This window comes from Suricata suricatta, chromosome 9, assembly GCF_006229205.1.
Source record: "Suricata suricatta isolate VVHF042 chromosome 9, meerkat_22Aug2017_6uvM2_HiC, whole genome shotgun sequence".
Taxonomy (NCBI): domain Eukaryota; kingdom Metazoa; phylum Chordata; class Mammalia; order Carnivora; family Herpestidae; genus Suricata; species Suricata suricatta.
The window spans coordinates 138,793,980-138,810,743 of NC_043708.1; the positions used below are offsets into that span (position 1 = coordinate 138,793,980).

The 16,764-nt window shown below is 66.2% G+C and overlaps 1 protein-coding gene across 1 annotated transcript; it reads right to left on the bottom strand.

The window, feature by feature from the left end:
- Positions 1-1,187: 1,187 nt before the first annotated feature.
- Positions 1,188-16,583, bottom strand: FAH (fumarylacetoacetate hydrolase). Its single transcript, XM_029951606.1, has 12 exons — positions 16,445-16,583; positions 15,979-16,028; positions 13,690-13,780; positions 12,016-12,113; positions 11,870-11,922; positions 10,577-10,676; positions 9,815-9,945; positions 8,438-8,513; positions 6,806-6,852; positions 6,017-6,118; positions 5,364-5,481; positions 1,188-1,404 (listed from the first exon to the last, which is right to left on the bottom strand). The coding sequence occupies exons 1-12, from the start codon at positions 16,546-16,548 to the stop codon at positions 1,325-1,327; spliced, it is 1,050 nt and encodes a 349-aa protein (XP_029807466.1). The 5' UTR covers positions 16,549-16,583; the 3' UTR covers positions 1,188-1,324.
- Between the last annotated feature and the right edge of the window lie 181 nt (positions 16,584-16,764).

The window sequence follows — 16,764 nt, forward strand, 5'->3', positions numbered from 1 at the left end:
CCGTGACGATCCCGGTATGAGAAGCCTGCGTCACCACCAGGGATTCGTCCTGACTCGGCCTCTGCCTGGAGCACGCTCCCTGCAGGCCGCCCTCCGTCCGGCTCCACCTTCCCGCACGTCTGCAGAGAAGCACCAGGAGCCTGAGGCACTAAGGCCTTCTCTGCACTCCGCGCCTCAGCACCCGCTCCCGCGGCACCCCCCTGCACACTGTGGGTCCCTCTGCGCCCCTCTGCTTACCACCTGCACCCCCACCCGCTGTGATGTGAGCATCGCGGGCCAGCGGTTTGGGCTGTTTTGTGCTCTGCTGTGTCTCTTGTGCCCAGAACGGTGCTCAGCACACAGATGTTTGACAAAGACCGGATGGATGGATGGATGGATGGATGGATGGATGGATGGATGGATGGCATGATCTGACGGACAGGCTCCGGTATGAGGTCCTTCTTGCTCAGGAAAAGTCACCGTGGGCAGGAGGGACCAGGCTGGGACTCTGCCGGGCGTGGGGCCGCGGACGTGGGCGGGGCCGCGGACGCTCGTGGGCTAACGGAAGAAGAGCCCGGCCCTGGCCCTCGCGGCCCTCGCACACATCACGTGTGTGCCCACAACCTGGGGACCCGCCCGAGGCTCACCACGTGCTGAGACAGACACAGAGCCCGTGAACCAAGCCGCACCTCAGGCGCCCCCATGAGGCAGCCCCAAGAAATACTGGATGTGTGGGGTGCATGATGACTTTACGTGTCCGCTTGGCGGGGCCCTGATGCCCACACGTTGGGTCCAGGTTAGCCTAGAGGAGGCGTGTTTTAGAGACTAACACTTAAGTGGGTGGACTCTGAGTAAAGCAGATCACCCTCCATGGTAATGTGGGTGGGCCTCATCTAATCAGGCAAAGGCCTTGGGAGCAAAAGGCCTGCTCTGCCCAGAAGAGAAGTCTGCAGCAGGCCCCCCCCTCGAACTCAAGCCGCAGCTCTTGCCCGGGTCTCCAGCCTGCCGGCCTCCAGTCTCACGAGTCAGCTCCTTAAATACGTCTCTGCGAACGTCCTAAGCTACTGTTCCCGGGCTCTGAGGACCCTGATGCAGGCGGGCGGCTGCCACGCCCCAGCGAGCCTGGGAGGGCTGGGGTGTCCCGCAGGAGAGGCGACCGGAGTGAAGCAGGACACACGGCGACCTCGTGGGTCAGATCCAGAGATGAGTGGACGTCACACACCCCTGCCGAGCGCGGGCACCGGGCACAAGGGCTTTATTTACCACCGCAGGAGACCGGGCGGAGGGCGCGGGGGCGTGGTCCAGGGGCGGGCGCTGGGCTCCGTGGTGCAGGACGCCGAGAACCTCACGCGGGCAGGAGAGCGGGCAGCACCTTCCCCGCACACTGGCCGAAGCCGACGCGGTAGCCGTCCCCCTGGCAGTGCCCTGGGCAGAGGAGGGCAGGGTTAGGCACGCGCCGGGCAGTGGGCAGAGCGCCCCCCGGAGCTGAGCGGAGCTGCGGGGGCGGGACGGTGGGTGCGCCTGCCGCCAGGGACCCTCGGAGCGCAGGACCACGGCTTTCCTGGGGGCGGGCACCCCCCCAGTGGGTTTGGGGTCAAACCGCCCGACAGCTGGCTGCTGCCCGGGCTCCACGCCTGGCCGCTCCACGCCCGGGATCCCCCGAGAGCCCAGGCTCGTCTGTGAGGCGGACTGCGGGATGGCACCCCCGACGCGGGTGCCACAGGCTGGCGCGCCCTGACGCACGGACACGCCGAGAACAGCGCCCTGCGGACGCCCGGCGAGTGCCAGCTGGTGTGGCGACAGTGAGTGAGAGACGGGGCCCACGCTTGACCTCTGAGCGCAGCCCCTCTCTCGGGGTCCCAACAGTTCGAAGAACAGTGTGGGCAAGGCCCGGGACCGCCCTCCACAGCCGGAGCCCCAGGCCCTCGGTTCCTGGGAGCAGCCGAGAGGGGAGGGGATGGGCCTGCGAAGCCCGGGCAGCCGGAGCACACGGAGCAGCGGAGGGGCATCTGGGCCGGGATTTGATGGGTGGATAGGAGTTCACTGGGGGAACGGGTGTGCAGGGGCGTGGAGGCCAGGGCAGGGGACACGTGCGGTGCACTTGTCCGGAGGCTGCCGCGGGAGCTGTGGTCTGAGGCCACAGAGGTGACAGGGACGAGCTTCTGGCCAGTGACACGTAATAGCTGGTCTTAAATGGAGCCCAGTGTGGCTCCGGAGGAGATGGACGGACATACAGACATGTCAGTGTCAGGCCTGGGCCTCAGGCTCCACCCACTGGATCGCACCGCTCCCCCCTCCCCCTGCTAGCTAGTGCGCAGTCCTGCTCCAGCTCCTCCGCCTCTCGGCACGTACGAGGGCTCGTCTCAAAGTCCCGGTAAGGGCGCCGGACAGGCCACGTGATCACTCCTGTACGATGGCCCACATGGCTGCTGGCACACGGTAAGCGCACAATCAATCCGTGCAGCTCTGGTTTCCATCGCGGATTTTTGCATCTTACAGATTATTGCTAATCAGCTTCTGGCTCAGGCCGGGGCTCTGATTCCATATCTTCACGTCGCCCCCACATCCCTATGGAAATGGCCCAAGGGGGCACCCGGGTGGCTCAGTCGTTGAGCCTCTGACTCTTGGTTTCGGCTCAGGTCCTGATCTCACGGTTTCGTGGGTTCGAGCCTCCTGCATCGGGCTCTGTGCTGACAGCTCAGAGCCTGCTTGGGATCCTCTCTCTCTCTCTGCCCCTCTCCCACTTGCACTGTCCGTCGCTGTCAAAAATAAATAAATAAAACTGAAAGAAAAAGAAAGAAAGAAAAAGAAGGGAAGGAAGGAAGGAAGGGCCCAAGGAACGCAGGCAGCAGGGAAAGGCTGCGTGGACAGTGGAAGCCGCGGAGGGTGGGGGCAGCGGGGCACCTGCGCCCGGAGGTGAGCGTGCGGCCAGAGGATGCAGGAGGTCGGCCAAGGGGGGAACAGGGAACAGAAGCTGTGGGGGGTCTGGGGAGCCCAGCCCCAGGAGGAGGGAGGAAGGTGTGGCGGGCGCACAGGGCAGGGCCAGTCCGTGGGGGCAGACAGTCCGCCAGGGCCTCGCTCTGAGTCCCCTGCGGGCGGAGGTGGCAGGACCGGGGACGCACGGACCAGAGCTGCTGCCGGGCGCCCGCCTCGCCTCTGTCTCGTGGAGCGCTGTGTGGCTCAGGGGCCAGAACGCGACCACACTGCATGGGGACACGGGCCCGGAGCCCACCGCCCGGGACAAAGCCCGTTCCGCCCTGGGATCTCGCGGCAGCAGGAAGCTTTCTGGGCCTCAGTCTCCACCTCTGAAGAGTGGGTACGAGGGAGCACCTTCCCCGTAAGGAACGTGAACCGTATCACACGCAGAGCGCGTGGAAGGGCGTCTGGCCTACGGAAGGTGCTGGCTGCCGTCAGGACCCCCGAGCACCCGGCACAGGTGTGGGCAGCCGCCCCTGAGCAGGGAGCCGGGAGAGACGGGGCCGCGTCTGAGCGGGGACAGCCTGAGAGGCGGCGCCGTCCGCCGGCAGGCAGCTCGGCTGACCCTCCCGGCCTCGGCCCTGCGGCCCCTCGCTCGTCCCTCCAGCACCAGAGCCCGTCTCCTTCGCCCCTGTACTAGCATGTGCCCACGCCGCCCAGCACCTCACTGTGATGCTCGTGCTGTTCTAGAGAATTCCAACAACCTCCTGCCATGTCCCTCTTCTCTTGCCAACGTTCCCCTCTTCAGAGCCGAGGCCCTCCCCCTCCCGAGGGTCTCTGCCGGGCTCCCCGGATCCTTCCAGAGCCAGGACGGCACGAACCACCAGGAAGCGGCTCTCGTAGCCACTTTCTCCTGCCATCGGGGGCTCAGACGCCAGGGGCAGCTGTGAGGCCAACAGACTGCTGCCGGGCCTGGCCTGACTGGCGGGGACAGGGACAGGGCTGACGTGGGGACCCACGGCTGGCGGGGACCGGGGACGGGACCCAGCAGACCTTGGTCAGTGCAGCTGTGAGGGGCAGTGACAAGGGTTACTCCCGGTGATTCGGGGCGTCCCCGCAGTGCCCCGCCCGCACCTTCTCTGCGAGCTCCGTGTCCTGTAATCAGCCAACAACCCACAACTCCTACTGTGTGGTCGGTGCACAGTCAGACTGCAGAGAGAGCGGGGCCCGGACGCGGGGGCGACTTGGAGGCCCTAAATGCGGCAGGGGCCGAGCGACTAGTGTGAGGGCAGACGGGGTGCCCAGGGACGCAGTGGCTGCCAGCAGGCGGCGGAGGTGGGGACTGCATCGACCCCCAGGGCAGCCCTGGGTTCTCAGACGTCTGCTCTCCAGAAGTGGGAGACAACGGACCGGCGGGCGGCCAGCGAAGCCCGCGGACAGATGCGCGGATGGTGACCCGGAACCCAGAAAGGCCACGATGTGCGGGGCACAGGGTTGGGAGAAGTCACCGTCAGGGCGCGGCGGGCCGGAGACAAACGGGGAAGCAGGCCTGAGGGGGGCGGCGCAGCTGCAGGGTGGAGCGCGGCGGGCGGCACGGAGACCGTGCGGTGCTTTGAAAGGACACGCGGCGGCCGCGCAGGAGAGCCGGGCCCCAGGCGCCAGCCTCACGGAAATCGGTCAGCGGAACCAAGCCCGCGCCACGGAGGGAGGGGGGCTGAGGCACTCCAGTGACCGTGTGGCCGGCGGGCGGAGCGCAGGACGGGGGTGTGAGCGAGGGGCCGGGGCGGGGCAGGCGGGCATCCGTGCACTCTGGGGGGACCCACGCCAGGCCGTGTCCCCTCCCCCGTGACGGCGGTCATTCCCGTGACCAGAGCCTGCATTTGTCCTATCGACGACCATGGCCCCCGTGTGGGACCCGCAGCAGGTGCTCTAGAATGTCTACTGAAGGATTAAACCGGGTCCCCTCATCCTGGGACGGTGCCATGAGGACGAGGGCCGGCTCCGCGGTGAAGGTCACACGGCCAGTGGCATCTGGAGTCTGACTTGTGTCTGACTTGAAGAGGGTGCTGCGGACCTTTACAGTGCCTTCATCTCGGGTAATAACACCTGGCAGGCTGCGCGGCCCCCGAGGCAGAGGGGGTGCCCTAGCCTTCCCGGGACACGCAGCTGGGGGGCCCGCCGGGTCGTGGGACACGGGGTCTCTGCACCACATCGCCCAGGACGGGCACCTGCCACTACTCCGCGGCCTCTCTCAGGAAGGAGGAGAACCCATAGGACTCGAGACGGCGGTTTGAAGCCCCGAGTGGCCAAGGCCGGTGGAGGGGGGGCCACAGCCGGGGTCACAGCCGGGGTCACAGCCGGGGACGAGAGAGGACAGGCGGCTCCCCGGCCGGCCTGGAGCGCCGCACGCTCACAGCAGCTCACGCACACCGGGGACGATGGCCGGGGCCGCGGGCCTGGCCCCTCACCTCTTATGACGACCTCATCGCCGTCCATCAGGAACTTCCTGGTCTGTCCGTCCCCCAGCTCGATGGCCCTCGTCCCCTTCCAGGACAGCTCCAGCAGGGAGCCAAAGCTTCCCGGCTCCTGACACGAGACAGAGGAGAGCTCCACGTTGGTGAGCGCGTCGGCCACACTGCACGCCTGGCAGAGCCCAGGGGCCCCGTGCAGGGCTGGGCGCCGTGTCCCCAAGGCCCCGCCCCGGAGGGACGTCTGCACTGTGCCCGCTTTGGCCGGGACTCGGGGGGTGCAGCCCAGATGCTGTGCGCCTGCCTCCCTCCCCCGGGACACCATCTCCCATCGGCCGCAGGGAGTGACTGGCACGCTGCCACCAGACCACCGTCTCCCCACTTTGCAGACTACCGTAGGCTTCTGCTGGCACAGGCAGGAGGCAGGCCACAGCCTTCCTGGGAGGGTGCGGTGCGGGCCGGGGGTGGGCAGGCTCCTGGGCTGTTCCTGACGGTCCCCCGCGCACAAGGGCACAGCCGCCCACTGTGACGGCTCCGCAGGCCTGAGCCTGGGATGGGCCCCCGGACCCCCCGCTGGATGGAGCCCCCGTAAAGGAGGAGCGGAGGGCCCTCTGGTCTGTGGGGGGCTGGCCCCCAGGTCGTCGGAGACTCACCGGCCCGCTGATGGTTCCAGAAGCCAAGAGGTCCCCCGGCCGGAGGTTGCAGCCATTGACAGAGTGGTGTGTCAGCTGCTGCAGCATTGTCCAGTACATGTACTGCGGCGGGGACACGGGGACAGAGAGCGGCTCACCCCCGGCCTGCGGCGGCAGCTCGCAGCCCCTCAGGGCAGACAGCCTCTGGGGGCTCTCCTGGCGCCCTGACCAGCTGGCAGCGGCCACAAGCTGTCCTCCAGAGACACCCAGGCCCCCCACACGGCTGAGACCCACAATGGACGGCAACAGAAGTCAGGAGAGGTGACCCTGGCAGGGGGCGGGGGTGGGGATGATGTGACGGGAGGGACAGCGGGGGCAGCTGAGACGCCGCAGATCTCCCGTTGCCCGGCCTGGGCGCCGGCCACACAGGGATGCTGACTTGGTGACAATCACTGGGCTGTGCACGCAGATTCCGCATTTTCCTGCGTGTTATGCTTCAGTTAGAAGTTTGCTTAAAAAAGAAGTGACTTGGATCCATCCCGCCCCTGGCGGGACAGACACCAGACACTAGACCCGTACGGGGACATCTGTTGTCCCCCAGGAAAATCACTGGTCCCATCTACACAGGCTGCGTCTGGCGGGGGCGGGCGGGGGGTGGTCTCTGCGGCCTCTTTAAGAAAGGAGGAGGCCCCCGGAAGCTCGGGGCCCACGCGCCGTGCCATGCCCACCTCCCAGAACGGATCTGGCCCATTGCTGCCAGCCCTCCCCGTCCCCACGTCCGCGAGGCGGCCCGCCGGCTGCAAGGCTTACCTTAAAGTTGGACCTGCATATGGTGGCCGCCCGACTCATCCCTTCTCCTGCGGGGAACACAAGCGGCGCTGACAGAGGCCCCCGTTCCATTACCCAAGGCGGGGGGCAGGGGGATGCGGCAGGTAAACGGCTCTGTGGCCCGAGCCTGCCGCCGGCCACCAGGATGTCCCCACGGAGCCCGTGAGGCTCACAGCTGCGGAGCTGCGACCGTGCACAGACGCGATCACCCAGGAGCAGTGCGCTCGCTGAGACCTACGTGCCCCGCCCCCGGGGGCCCTGCCGACAGAGGGGGCCATCTGTCCCTGGCAGGCTCCCCCGGGACGGGCGGTGTGCTGCTCCACTACATACCTGCCACCAGTCATTAGACGCCTACTGCACACAAGGCACCAGGCACTGCTGGTCTTTCTGGACAGGGCCCACGACTAGAAAGCCCTCCCCCTTTGAGGACGCCAGAACCGCACCTTCAGGACTGCACTCAGTCCTCCCCTTCTAGGTCCTTCTACTCATCCGGACACTGCACCTTCTTGATGACGTCGTCCCCTCCCCACCCGCCGCTCCCCCGGGCATTTCGGGGCAGGCAGGTGACCGGGAGAGACCAGCCCAGGACCAACAGCACTGGGCTTTCGTCCTGGCCTTGCCGTCAGCCCCTTACGTGACTGGGGTTGAGCCCCTTCTCCCCCCTGGGCCTCAGTTTCCCAAAATGTCCCAGGAAAGACTGGGTCTGGCTGGTGCAGAGGGTGCTCACGGCAGCCATGAGCCCTTCCTACGGCTCCTCCCGCTGGGGGTGTCCTGCTCCCAGGGGTGACGGCGCCGTCCCTCCCGTAGGACACAGCCTGCTGCCGGACGGCAGGGCCTGGCACGCGTACACAGGACAGGAGCGTGATCCAGGAAGAGCATGGCCAGGGCTCTGTGTGCGGCCCCCGGGAAACCTCCCCGGCCCCCAGGGCCCCCTTCAGGAATGGAGGTGCCACTGGCCTCTTCCTGGGTACCGGCTCTGTTCTACACCTTTGCAGGAATCCGTGTCCTTGACCCTCACAACCACACAGTCCAGTCAGTGCCGTCACGGTCCCATTTTACAGGTTACAAACTGAGGCACCGACAGGCTCAGCCCCTTGCCCGGATCCTAAGCCGAGCAGCCAGGGGCTGCGGGGCCAGGCTCTGTACACTAAGGCTCTATGGGCCTTGGGAGCGGAGCCGAAGGGCCTCCGGGGGCACGGGCCACGGGCCCGTCTGTGAGGCTCACAGGGCTGCCCGGGGTAGGGTGTGGGGGACAGGTGTGTGGCCCCAGGGAGCAGAGGCACTGGAGGGAGGGGTCCCCAGTGGCAAGTGAGCGGAGGCTGGGGTGACCCCGGTGGGGGGGAGGGGCTGGAGAGGACTCGGAGGTGGGGGTCCCGGACCCCGCGCGTCTGGGCCTCGGAGGCGAGACCTCAGCGATACCCCGCCGATGTCCTGTGGGCCCTGCGTGGTGCGCCAGGTGTCCCCTCCCCCTCTTTCCTCTGCGAGACCCCACGTGGCTCTGAGGCTGCAGCAGGCGACTCCAGCCCCCTCTGCCCCCGGGAGCCCAGGAGCCGCCCAGGCAAGGGCATCTGGCACGGGGCCGCCCGGTCACACCCTCCGAGGCCAGGACAGTACCTTTCAGCGTGACAGAGAGGTTGATGTCGAACGTGTAGGGCTGGTCGTGGCGGAGATACGGCAGGGGCTTGGGGTCCTGTGGGGGCAGAGCAGAGCACAGAGCCCGCAGGCTGGCGGCTGCGCCGGCCCAGGCACGGGCGGCCTGACAGCAGGGACCCCGGCGCCACGTGTGCTGGGCTCCGGGGGGGGGGCTCCGCAGGTCACAGGTGCAGGGGTCGGGTCAGAGGTGCCCCTGAAGGCCAGGGGGCGCAGCTCGGGAGGACGTGGGGGGGTCCCTGTCGGGGCGGGACACGGGGGCGGGCCGACCGCCAGGCCATGTCAGCCCGACTTGGCGTCTTCCGGAAGCGCGACACGGAGGTAACTCAGGGTGATTTTAATGCTCGTGAGTTTTTTCCATGATGAACTCAGTAGCCAGTGACACAAGCAGGGACAGAGAGGAAACTAATTCTAAACCAGAACAACAACCCCTCCCTTTCCAAATACAGTCAGGCTTGAAAACGGGAGGGGCTTCACAGGGAGGCCTCAGGGCAGGAGCAGGGGGAGCGGCAGGCTGTGAAGCCGCCGTGGCCCATGGAAGGGGTCCGGGCAGGTGGGGGTCTCACCAGACAGAGAGGCACGGGAGGGGTGCCACCTGGCGGGCGGGCAGGGGCTCCGGCCAGCGAAGGGGGCAGGCGTGGCCACCCAGACGGGGGGCCAGTCTCAGAGGGAAATGCGTGGGGACAGCTTCCCGGGGAGTCTGCTCGCAGGGAAAGACCCCAAGCCTGCTTTCAGCACAGCAAACGTGAGCTCGGGGTGGGGTGGGGGTGTGGGGGGCAGAGTGGGTGCAAGAGCCCCAGTGGGGGCGGGGTGGAGGCCGGGGGACAGTGCTCGGGGGATGGCAAAGGGCCGTGTGCACCTGAGTATCGAAGGCCTTGGGGAGACACAGGAGTCGGTGGGGAGAAAGCCGGGGAAGAGCAGGGCCGCTGGAGGGGATGGGGGGGCCTGCGAGGGTGAGTGGCAGGAACGGTCGGGAAGGGGTCGGGCCGCAAAGTGAGCCCCAGCTGCCTGGCCCCGGGCTGCGTTCTGTCAGGTGGGCTCCAGGGGGCGCCATCGCACAGAACAGAACTCCGTCACCTGGGGAGTTGTGCAAGGTGCTGGCACTGGCCAGGACCCCTTCTTCTCCTGCTGGCTGGTCCCGTCCCCCCACCTGGCCTCAGGGGACCCTGCAGGTCACACAAGAAGCATGCGGGGGACAGGGAGAGCACAAGGCAGGATGAGCAGCGGACCTGCCTGAGGTCACATGCAGGCAGAGAACTCTCCCCCCCCCCCCCCCCCCGAGTCCCCTCGCGGCCTCGAGGCGGGGCCCTGGCTTCTGAGCCACCGCCCCGGTGAGCTCACCTGCTCCGGGTTGGGCACCACAAAGGGCAGGAGGGCATCCATGGGCACCACCCACGGAGAGATGGTGGTGCCAAAGCTCTTCCCCAGGAACGGCCCGAGGGGGACGTACTCCCACTTCTGGATGTCTCGAGCTGCAGGGGGAGGGCGAGCGGGGCTGGCACGGGCCGCCAGGGCCTCACGGGGAGCTCCCTCCCCCGCAGCATCCGGGCTGCCCATGGCCAAGGGGCAGCGGCATTCAGTGCCCAGGTCACCATGCTGAGTCACAGCAGAGAGAAGGCTGACCCAAGGGCAGGCGGGTGTCCCCCTGGAAGGGGCTAGAAGCGCATTGTCCGTGTGGGAGGCAGACGCTTCCCCGGGCTCTGACACTTGGCAAAGGGTCCAAGACTGGCTGGACACTGGGCTTAGCGTGAAATCTCAGCCACTGACTGAAATCTCTGTGTGCCCGACTTCCTGGCACAGGCACGGGACTGCTCCTGCCACCGGCACCCTGAAGGGACTCGGCCCGGGGCCCAGCACGTGCGTGCTCACAAGGTCAGCCGTGAGGTCAGCCTTGTCCCTACGGAACTTACAAGAAAAGTGGGTCAGGGACGGGAGGTCACGGGCCCCCGGGCTCGGAGCTGACGAGTCTGCATGAACGCCACGGGACGGTCCCGGCCTCTGACCCACGCCGGACGCGGAAACCATCGTGGCCCCGCGACAGCGTCCCCGTGCCCGGTCCCCCCCGGGGCGGAGTGCTCGCGGGGCCCCCTCGCCCCTGCTTACCGCTCCAGTCGTTCATGAGGACCATGCCGAAGATGTGCTCGTGGGCCCTGGAGATGGGGATGGGCTCTCCCGGCTCGTTCCCGGGGCCCACGAAGAAAGCCTGGCAGAGGGGGGGGGAGTGATTAGAGCGGGCCCCTCCTGCCCCTCACCTGCCCGGAGGCCAAGGTCGGCATTTCCAAACCAGGGACTGGGCCCATGAGCCACCAGATTTCCGAGTCAGGACCGGCGCTGGGGCAGAGAGACAGAGCCCTCTGGCCCCCCAGCCCCGCCCTGCCCCGCCCTCAGCACCACCGGGCACCCCTGCACACACCCCACGAGCCGCGTGAGGCTCGCGGGAGGCGCACATGTCCGGGCTCGGGCTCGTGTCGTGGGGAGTCCAGAGCTGCCTCCGCAGCGCCGCCACGGACAGAGCCAGACGGGCCCCCCTCCGCCCCGCTCCGGAGAGAAGCATCCGAGACACCATCGGAGGGAAAGTTCGGGGAGCAGCCATCAAAACCGCACAGAACAGGCGACGTGTAAAACCTGAGTCACAGCTTACTTGTCCTGTGACCGCGGCTCAACATTGCAATTTTTTTAAATCGAGATTTAAAAATAGAAAAAAACCCACGGGCCCCCATTTATCCGGAAACTGGTCCCGAGCGCGTGGAGGAGATCTGAGCCCTCCCCCGCCCTGGTGCCCCTCCTCTGCCGCCTGTTGTCTACCCCCATCTGCGTGCAGGGGCCCTGCGTGGGCGCCGCGGGCCGGCGGACTCCCTCTTGGGGTCCGTGTGGCACCCCTTGCGGGAGGGAGGGGCTGGCTGGGACTGGTGGCTCTTTGCATTCCTCCCTCTGGACAGAACCCCGAGAAATCACGGAGTGGGACTGGAGAGGGGGCTCCGGCCTGCCCCCACCCACCAGGTGGCCCCCACCCCCTTCTGCTCCACCGTTGTGAGGAGACACCCAGGGCTCCCCGAGATCTCACCTAGAACCACGGGTGCAGACTGTGGGGAGCCCCCCCAACTGCCTGCCTGGGCTCCCACCCCCTTGGGAGGCTGGCTGCACGACCCGCCGCTGACCCCGGGGGGCTGGAGACCCTGCCCGGCAACCAGAGCCGCACAGCAGGAGCGGCGCAGCAGGCAGCGCGTGGACCCGCGGGGACGCACACGGCCCGCACCCTCCGCCCCTCCGCGTGGGCTCCACCACCTGGCCGGGGAGTTACGGGTCCCCCTCCAGCCGCAGAGACTCACAGACACGGAGCCCGAGGGGGGCACGGGGCGGCCCCCCGGAGCCCTCCCGCCCCGAGGCCCTGCTCACCATCTCCAACTCCATGTCCAGGAGCTTGCAGGCGCCGAAGACGGGGGACTCGGCTGCAAGACACCAGGAGAACGGGGCTGCCGTGCGTGCCGGGCCACGGGACCCACCGCGTGGGGACAGAGCGGGGACCCGCGAGGGTCACTTACCGTTGTCGGGTCTCATCTGCCCCATGGGCCTTCGGATCGGTGTGCCGGACACCACGACGGAGGAGGCGCGGCCATGGTAGCCCACGGGCAAGTGCAGCCTGCGGAGGGCGGCGGGGGGCGGTCACCGTGACACGTGGTCAAGTACGTGTCCGCGGTCTTAAAACCAAAAACCGAAAGGAGTCCACAAACACATGCGGTTCCAAACCCGCAGGGTGTCGGGCTCATGGTTTTGGCTCAGGTCATGATCTCACAGTTCGTGAGTTCAAGCCCTACGTCAGGCCCTGTGCTGATGGTGTGGAGCCTGCTTGGGACTCTCTCCCTCTGTCTCTGCCCCTTCCCTGCTCCCTCTTTCTCTCTCTCTCAAAATAAATAAACTTAAAAAAAAACCCAGAAGCATTGCCGTCCGTCAACAAATGCACGAGCCAAACGTGGGCTACACGTGGCACGGGCGCGGCCCCGCCCTAGCATGGCAGGAAACGGGGCTCTGGGGGCTCAGTCGGGTGAGCGTCAGCTCAGGCCTGGATCCCAGGGTCGTGGGATCGAACCCCACATCGGGCTCCACACTGAGTGCAGAGCCTGCCCCAGGGCCCTCCCCCTCTGCCCCTCCCTGCTCTCACACGCATGTACTCTCTCTAAAATAGAAATTTTACTAAGATGATGCACATTTGACTTTATAAAAACGTACAAGTCTGTACTGACAAAGACAGCGAAGGAGAAAAACCCACGTCAGAAGAAAACATTTACAACACAGGACACAGTGAAGGGCCGATTTCTCTTGAACGGAAACCATTCTTTCAAGTTAACGAAAGAGCAGTGACCACAGGGGAAAGCCGGCGGAGGCGCCTGCAGGGGGCTGAGACAGACTCTGGAAGAGGGGCCGGTGGTCGGCGGTCGGGGGTGGGCACCGGGAGGGGGGCCTGGGCCACTCGCAAGGCGCACGCGCCTCCGGGGGAATAAAGGGCACACACACGAAACCGGAGGCCTGGCCGGGCCGTCGCGTCACGCACCGACAGGCCCCCTGGCTCTCACCGGCCGGGAGGTGGCCCGGAACCTGCAGTCCCAGACTCAGCGGCCCAGCTCTGCGACCCTGACCTTGTTCGTAACGTCTCCTGGTCGTTCACCTGCTGTCTCCTTCCTTCTTCCTTCCTAGCCTTGATCCTGACAGACGTGGCCCTGCCTGCTGGCCCGGGGTGCCCGGCGGCCACGGGGTCCTGAGTCACCCCCACATCCAGAGGACGGCACAGAGGGGCCAGGATCTCAGCTCTGGGCTCCCCGTGGGGCGTGGCCTTGACCCCGAGGTTAAGAGCCGCCCGTGGCCCCGTGGAGGCTTCTCGGAGCCTGTGCTCCCGCCCATGAACTGGGGCTGACGGTCAGAGCCTTGGGGACCCCGTGGGCACCCGTGTAACTCTGGCCGTGAGCCGACCACGCTGCAGAGACCAAGGGCGCGGGCTCAGGTGCCCGAGGACTCGCAGGCGGCGGGGCGGACTGTGCCCACAGGACCAGCACTCGCCAACGAAGCCGCCCAGGACCCGGTGCGCTCAGGGACAGAGCTCCTACCCTACTCTGCACACCACGGGGCCGGGGGCACACGCATGGCCGCGCCCTCCTGGCTCTGCCCCGAGAGGTGCCCTCGGCCCCCGGAGAACACGCCCCTCGCATTCGGCCCGGACGCACCAGTTCGGCATGAGTGCGTTCTCGCTGCCCCGGAACATCATGCCCACGTTGGTGGCGTGCTGGCGGGAGGAGTAGAAGTCCGTGTAGTCACCTGCAGAGGAGACACAGGGGACCCAGCAGTGGCCGGATGCCCGGGACAGCGAGGGGCCTCCCCCGAGTCCGTGGCCTGTGGGTGCTTTCCAACGGCGCAGTCAGGGCTCCACAGGAGAGATGGAGGAGGGGGTGAGGGTGGGAGGAGGGGGAGGGAGAAGGGAGGGGGGAGGGGGGAGGGGAGGGGGGAGGAGAAGGAGACAGAGAAAGGAGGTGGAAATGGAGGAGACAGGAGGAGGGAGAGGAGGGGGGAAGGGGGAGGAAGAGGGGAGGGAGGAGGGGTCTCCCAGCATTTACGTCAGACTACAGCCTGCATTTTGCAACAGGGCCTCCCCGCCCTGGGAGGAGCCAGCGCCCAGCCCACCCTGTGTGTTTGTGTAAGTCTCTATCGCGGTCTTGTAAAAGGGCTGGACCGGCTGGTGTCCGGCAGGGCGGTGGCGGGGAGAGGAGCCCCCCCTCAGAGGTGCCCCAGCGAGTGTCCGGGGCCGCGAGACTCAAGAATCACAGCGACACGGGGACGGCGGCGTCTACTTGGAGCCGCTCAACCGGACACTCAGAAGTGGTTCGGCGCCGGGACACCCGGGGGCTCAGTGGGTTGCGCGCCCGACTTCAGCTCAGGTCACGATCTCAACAGTTTGTGGGTTCGAGCCCCGCGTCGGGCTCTGTGCTGACAGCTTGGGAGCCTGGAACCTGCTTCGGATTCTGTGTGTCCCTCTCTCTGTCCTTCCCCTGCTCATGCTCTGTCTCTCTCTTTCTCTCAAAAAAGGATTAAGCCAAAACATGGAAAAAGCCTAAATGCCCATCACCTGATGAGTGGATCAAGAAGATGTGGTCTATATACACAATGGAGTACTACATGGCAATGAGGAAGAATGACATCTGGCCATTTGTAGCAAAGTGGATGGACCTTGAGGGTGTCATGCTGAGTGAAATAAGTCAGGCAGAGAAGGACAGAAACCATATGTTCGCACTCATAGGTCTAACAGGAAACATTCAGAATGATCTAGCTTCAAGAAAAGCAAGCAGTTAGTAGTGCTTAAGAAAAATTGATTCAGTATCTAATGGATAGTTGATACCTGTCACAACACAGCATTTTATATACTGTTAAGTGTAACTGCAATACAATCTAAGTTTATTTTGGGGGAAAAAAAAGGATTAAACATAAGAAATTTTTAAAAAATCATTCGGATGGCAAATTTTATGTTCTGTGTATTTTACCACAATTAAAATAAATCTGTAAGACTCCCTTAACTAAAAGCTTACTTTTCTTTACTAAAAAACCCAGGTTATGAAAACCAGAAGGGCGAGAACAGCAGAAACACGGGGAGGAAATGCTGGCCGGGCACACACGCAGGGCTCAGTGCGGAGCCTGTGGGAAGGACCAGAGACGCGCGGACGGCGGGAGCAGCCCGGGCAGCAAACGGGGACGGTGTTTCTCAGGCTGGACCTGGCGGGGGTGGGGGGTGCGCCTGTGCGCACGGGACTAATGCCGCCAGACTGTGACCTCACGGCAGGGGGGTGAGGCCTCACAGCAGGGGTGCAGCACTGTGCCTCCGATAGGCTGCTCAGAGCAGGAGCGCAGGGACAGGAGGAGGGACCAGGTCCGAGCGGGTGGGGGGTCCTCGGCACAGCTGGTCGATGACCTGAGCCCCGAGCTCTGCCCACTTCAGCTGTTTGTGGCCCGCAGTCCCCCGGGGGGGGGGGGCGGGGGGGGAGTCCTGATCCATGCGCGTCTGTCTTTTGGAAGGACTCTCTCCACCAGGAAGGCTTCCAGAGGCCACAGAAACAAACAGGGCACAGTGTTCCGGAAGCCTCCGAGCGCACAGATGCCCGAGCAAACCCAGCAGGCTGGCAGCGGAGGGGGGGAAGGGGGGCTCGGGAGGGGGCGGCTGAGGCCTCCCTCTGCTACAGCTAAGAGAGTTTTGCCCAACTCCAACGTGCTGGTTGAAATTGGGTGCTCCAGGGCCCTGGACTCAGCAGTGAGCTGGGAACACTTCCCGCGGCCTCGGGGATGGGGTGATCTGTTGGGGCGGGGGCCTCGGGCGACTACAAATCCCTGCAAAGGGCACCCACCCAGCAGGGGCTCCGGCCTCCAGACCCGCCTTCGTCCTGCTGGGAGGGGTGAAGCCCAGACTCCCCGCTGTCACCTCCCCCCCACCCTGCAGACCAGGGCACAGCCGCCCCGGGACCCCCGCTCACCTATGGCGGCTGGCAGGTGCATCACAGCGGAAGCCTGGGGGCTGAACGCCCTGCAATACAGAACCAGGGTCGGGATGAGGCATGCACCAAGCGGGGTCCCTGCTCCGGCCGCCCCAAACCAGCCCGGGAGCCCTGCTCACACTCTCCCGCGAGCGCCCCCAGGCTGGCCCCGGGCCACGCTCCCTGCAAAGCCCAGGGGCCTCCTCAGTGTTCCCATCTCCCTCTCTAGAAAATGGGCTGAATCACGCCTCCTCTGGACACCAGACAAGGACCCGGAAGGTGCTGATGGGGGACGGCTGAGCCACAAGGGGAGGGAAGGCCCCGACCCGGCGGGACCGTCCTGTTTGGACACAGCAGTCAGCCCAGCAGCTCTGCGGCCGGCCGCCTGGGCACAGCCCTGGGAGGGGCTGTGGCTGCCACGTTGTCCCCTCCTCCCCACCCGCCAGGGCCCGCGCGTGCCCCTCACCGTCCCCGAAGGCCCGCGTCGTCCCGGAGCCTGGCGCAGCCGGCGGACAGCAGGCTCTGCAGGGACTCCCGTGCCTCCTTCCAGGCAGCCTGGCCGAGGCCCATGAAGCTGTTGAGAACCGGCTAGGGCAGAGCGGAGAGAGGAGATGGCGCGGGGGCCGGCCGGGGCCGCGGCCACCTCCCGTGTCCTCACGCCCGGGGCCCGTCCTCAGCTCCGCCAGCTGCCCTCCCAGCGGGGCCAGGCGTCAGCTCCCCTGACGGGGCGGCCGTCCCCGCGGGTCTGCACATGGGCCACGAAGCCTGGGAGCTGCTCTCTGGGGG

Bases quoted from the DNA above. Each gene is read 5' to 3' on its own strand.
- FAH (XM_029951606.1), bottom strand. From the start codon at position 16,548: ATGGGCCTCGGCCAGGCTGCCTGGAAGGAGGCACGGGAGTCCCTGCAG. The intron at 13,781-15,978 runs GTGAGCGGGGGT...TCTCCTCTGCAG, and splicing joins GCACCTGCCAGCCGCCATAG to GTGACTACACGGACTTCTAC. The intron at 12,114-13,689 runs GTGCGTCCGGGC...CGCCCTCCGCAG, and splicing joins AACGCACTCATGCCGAACTG to GCTGCACTTGCCCGTGGGCT.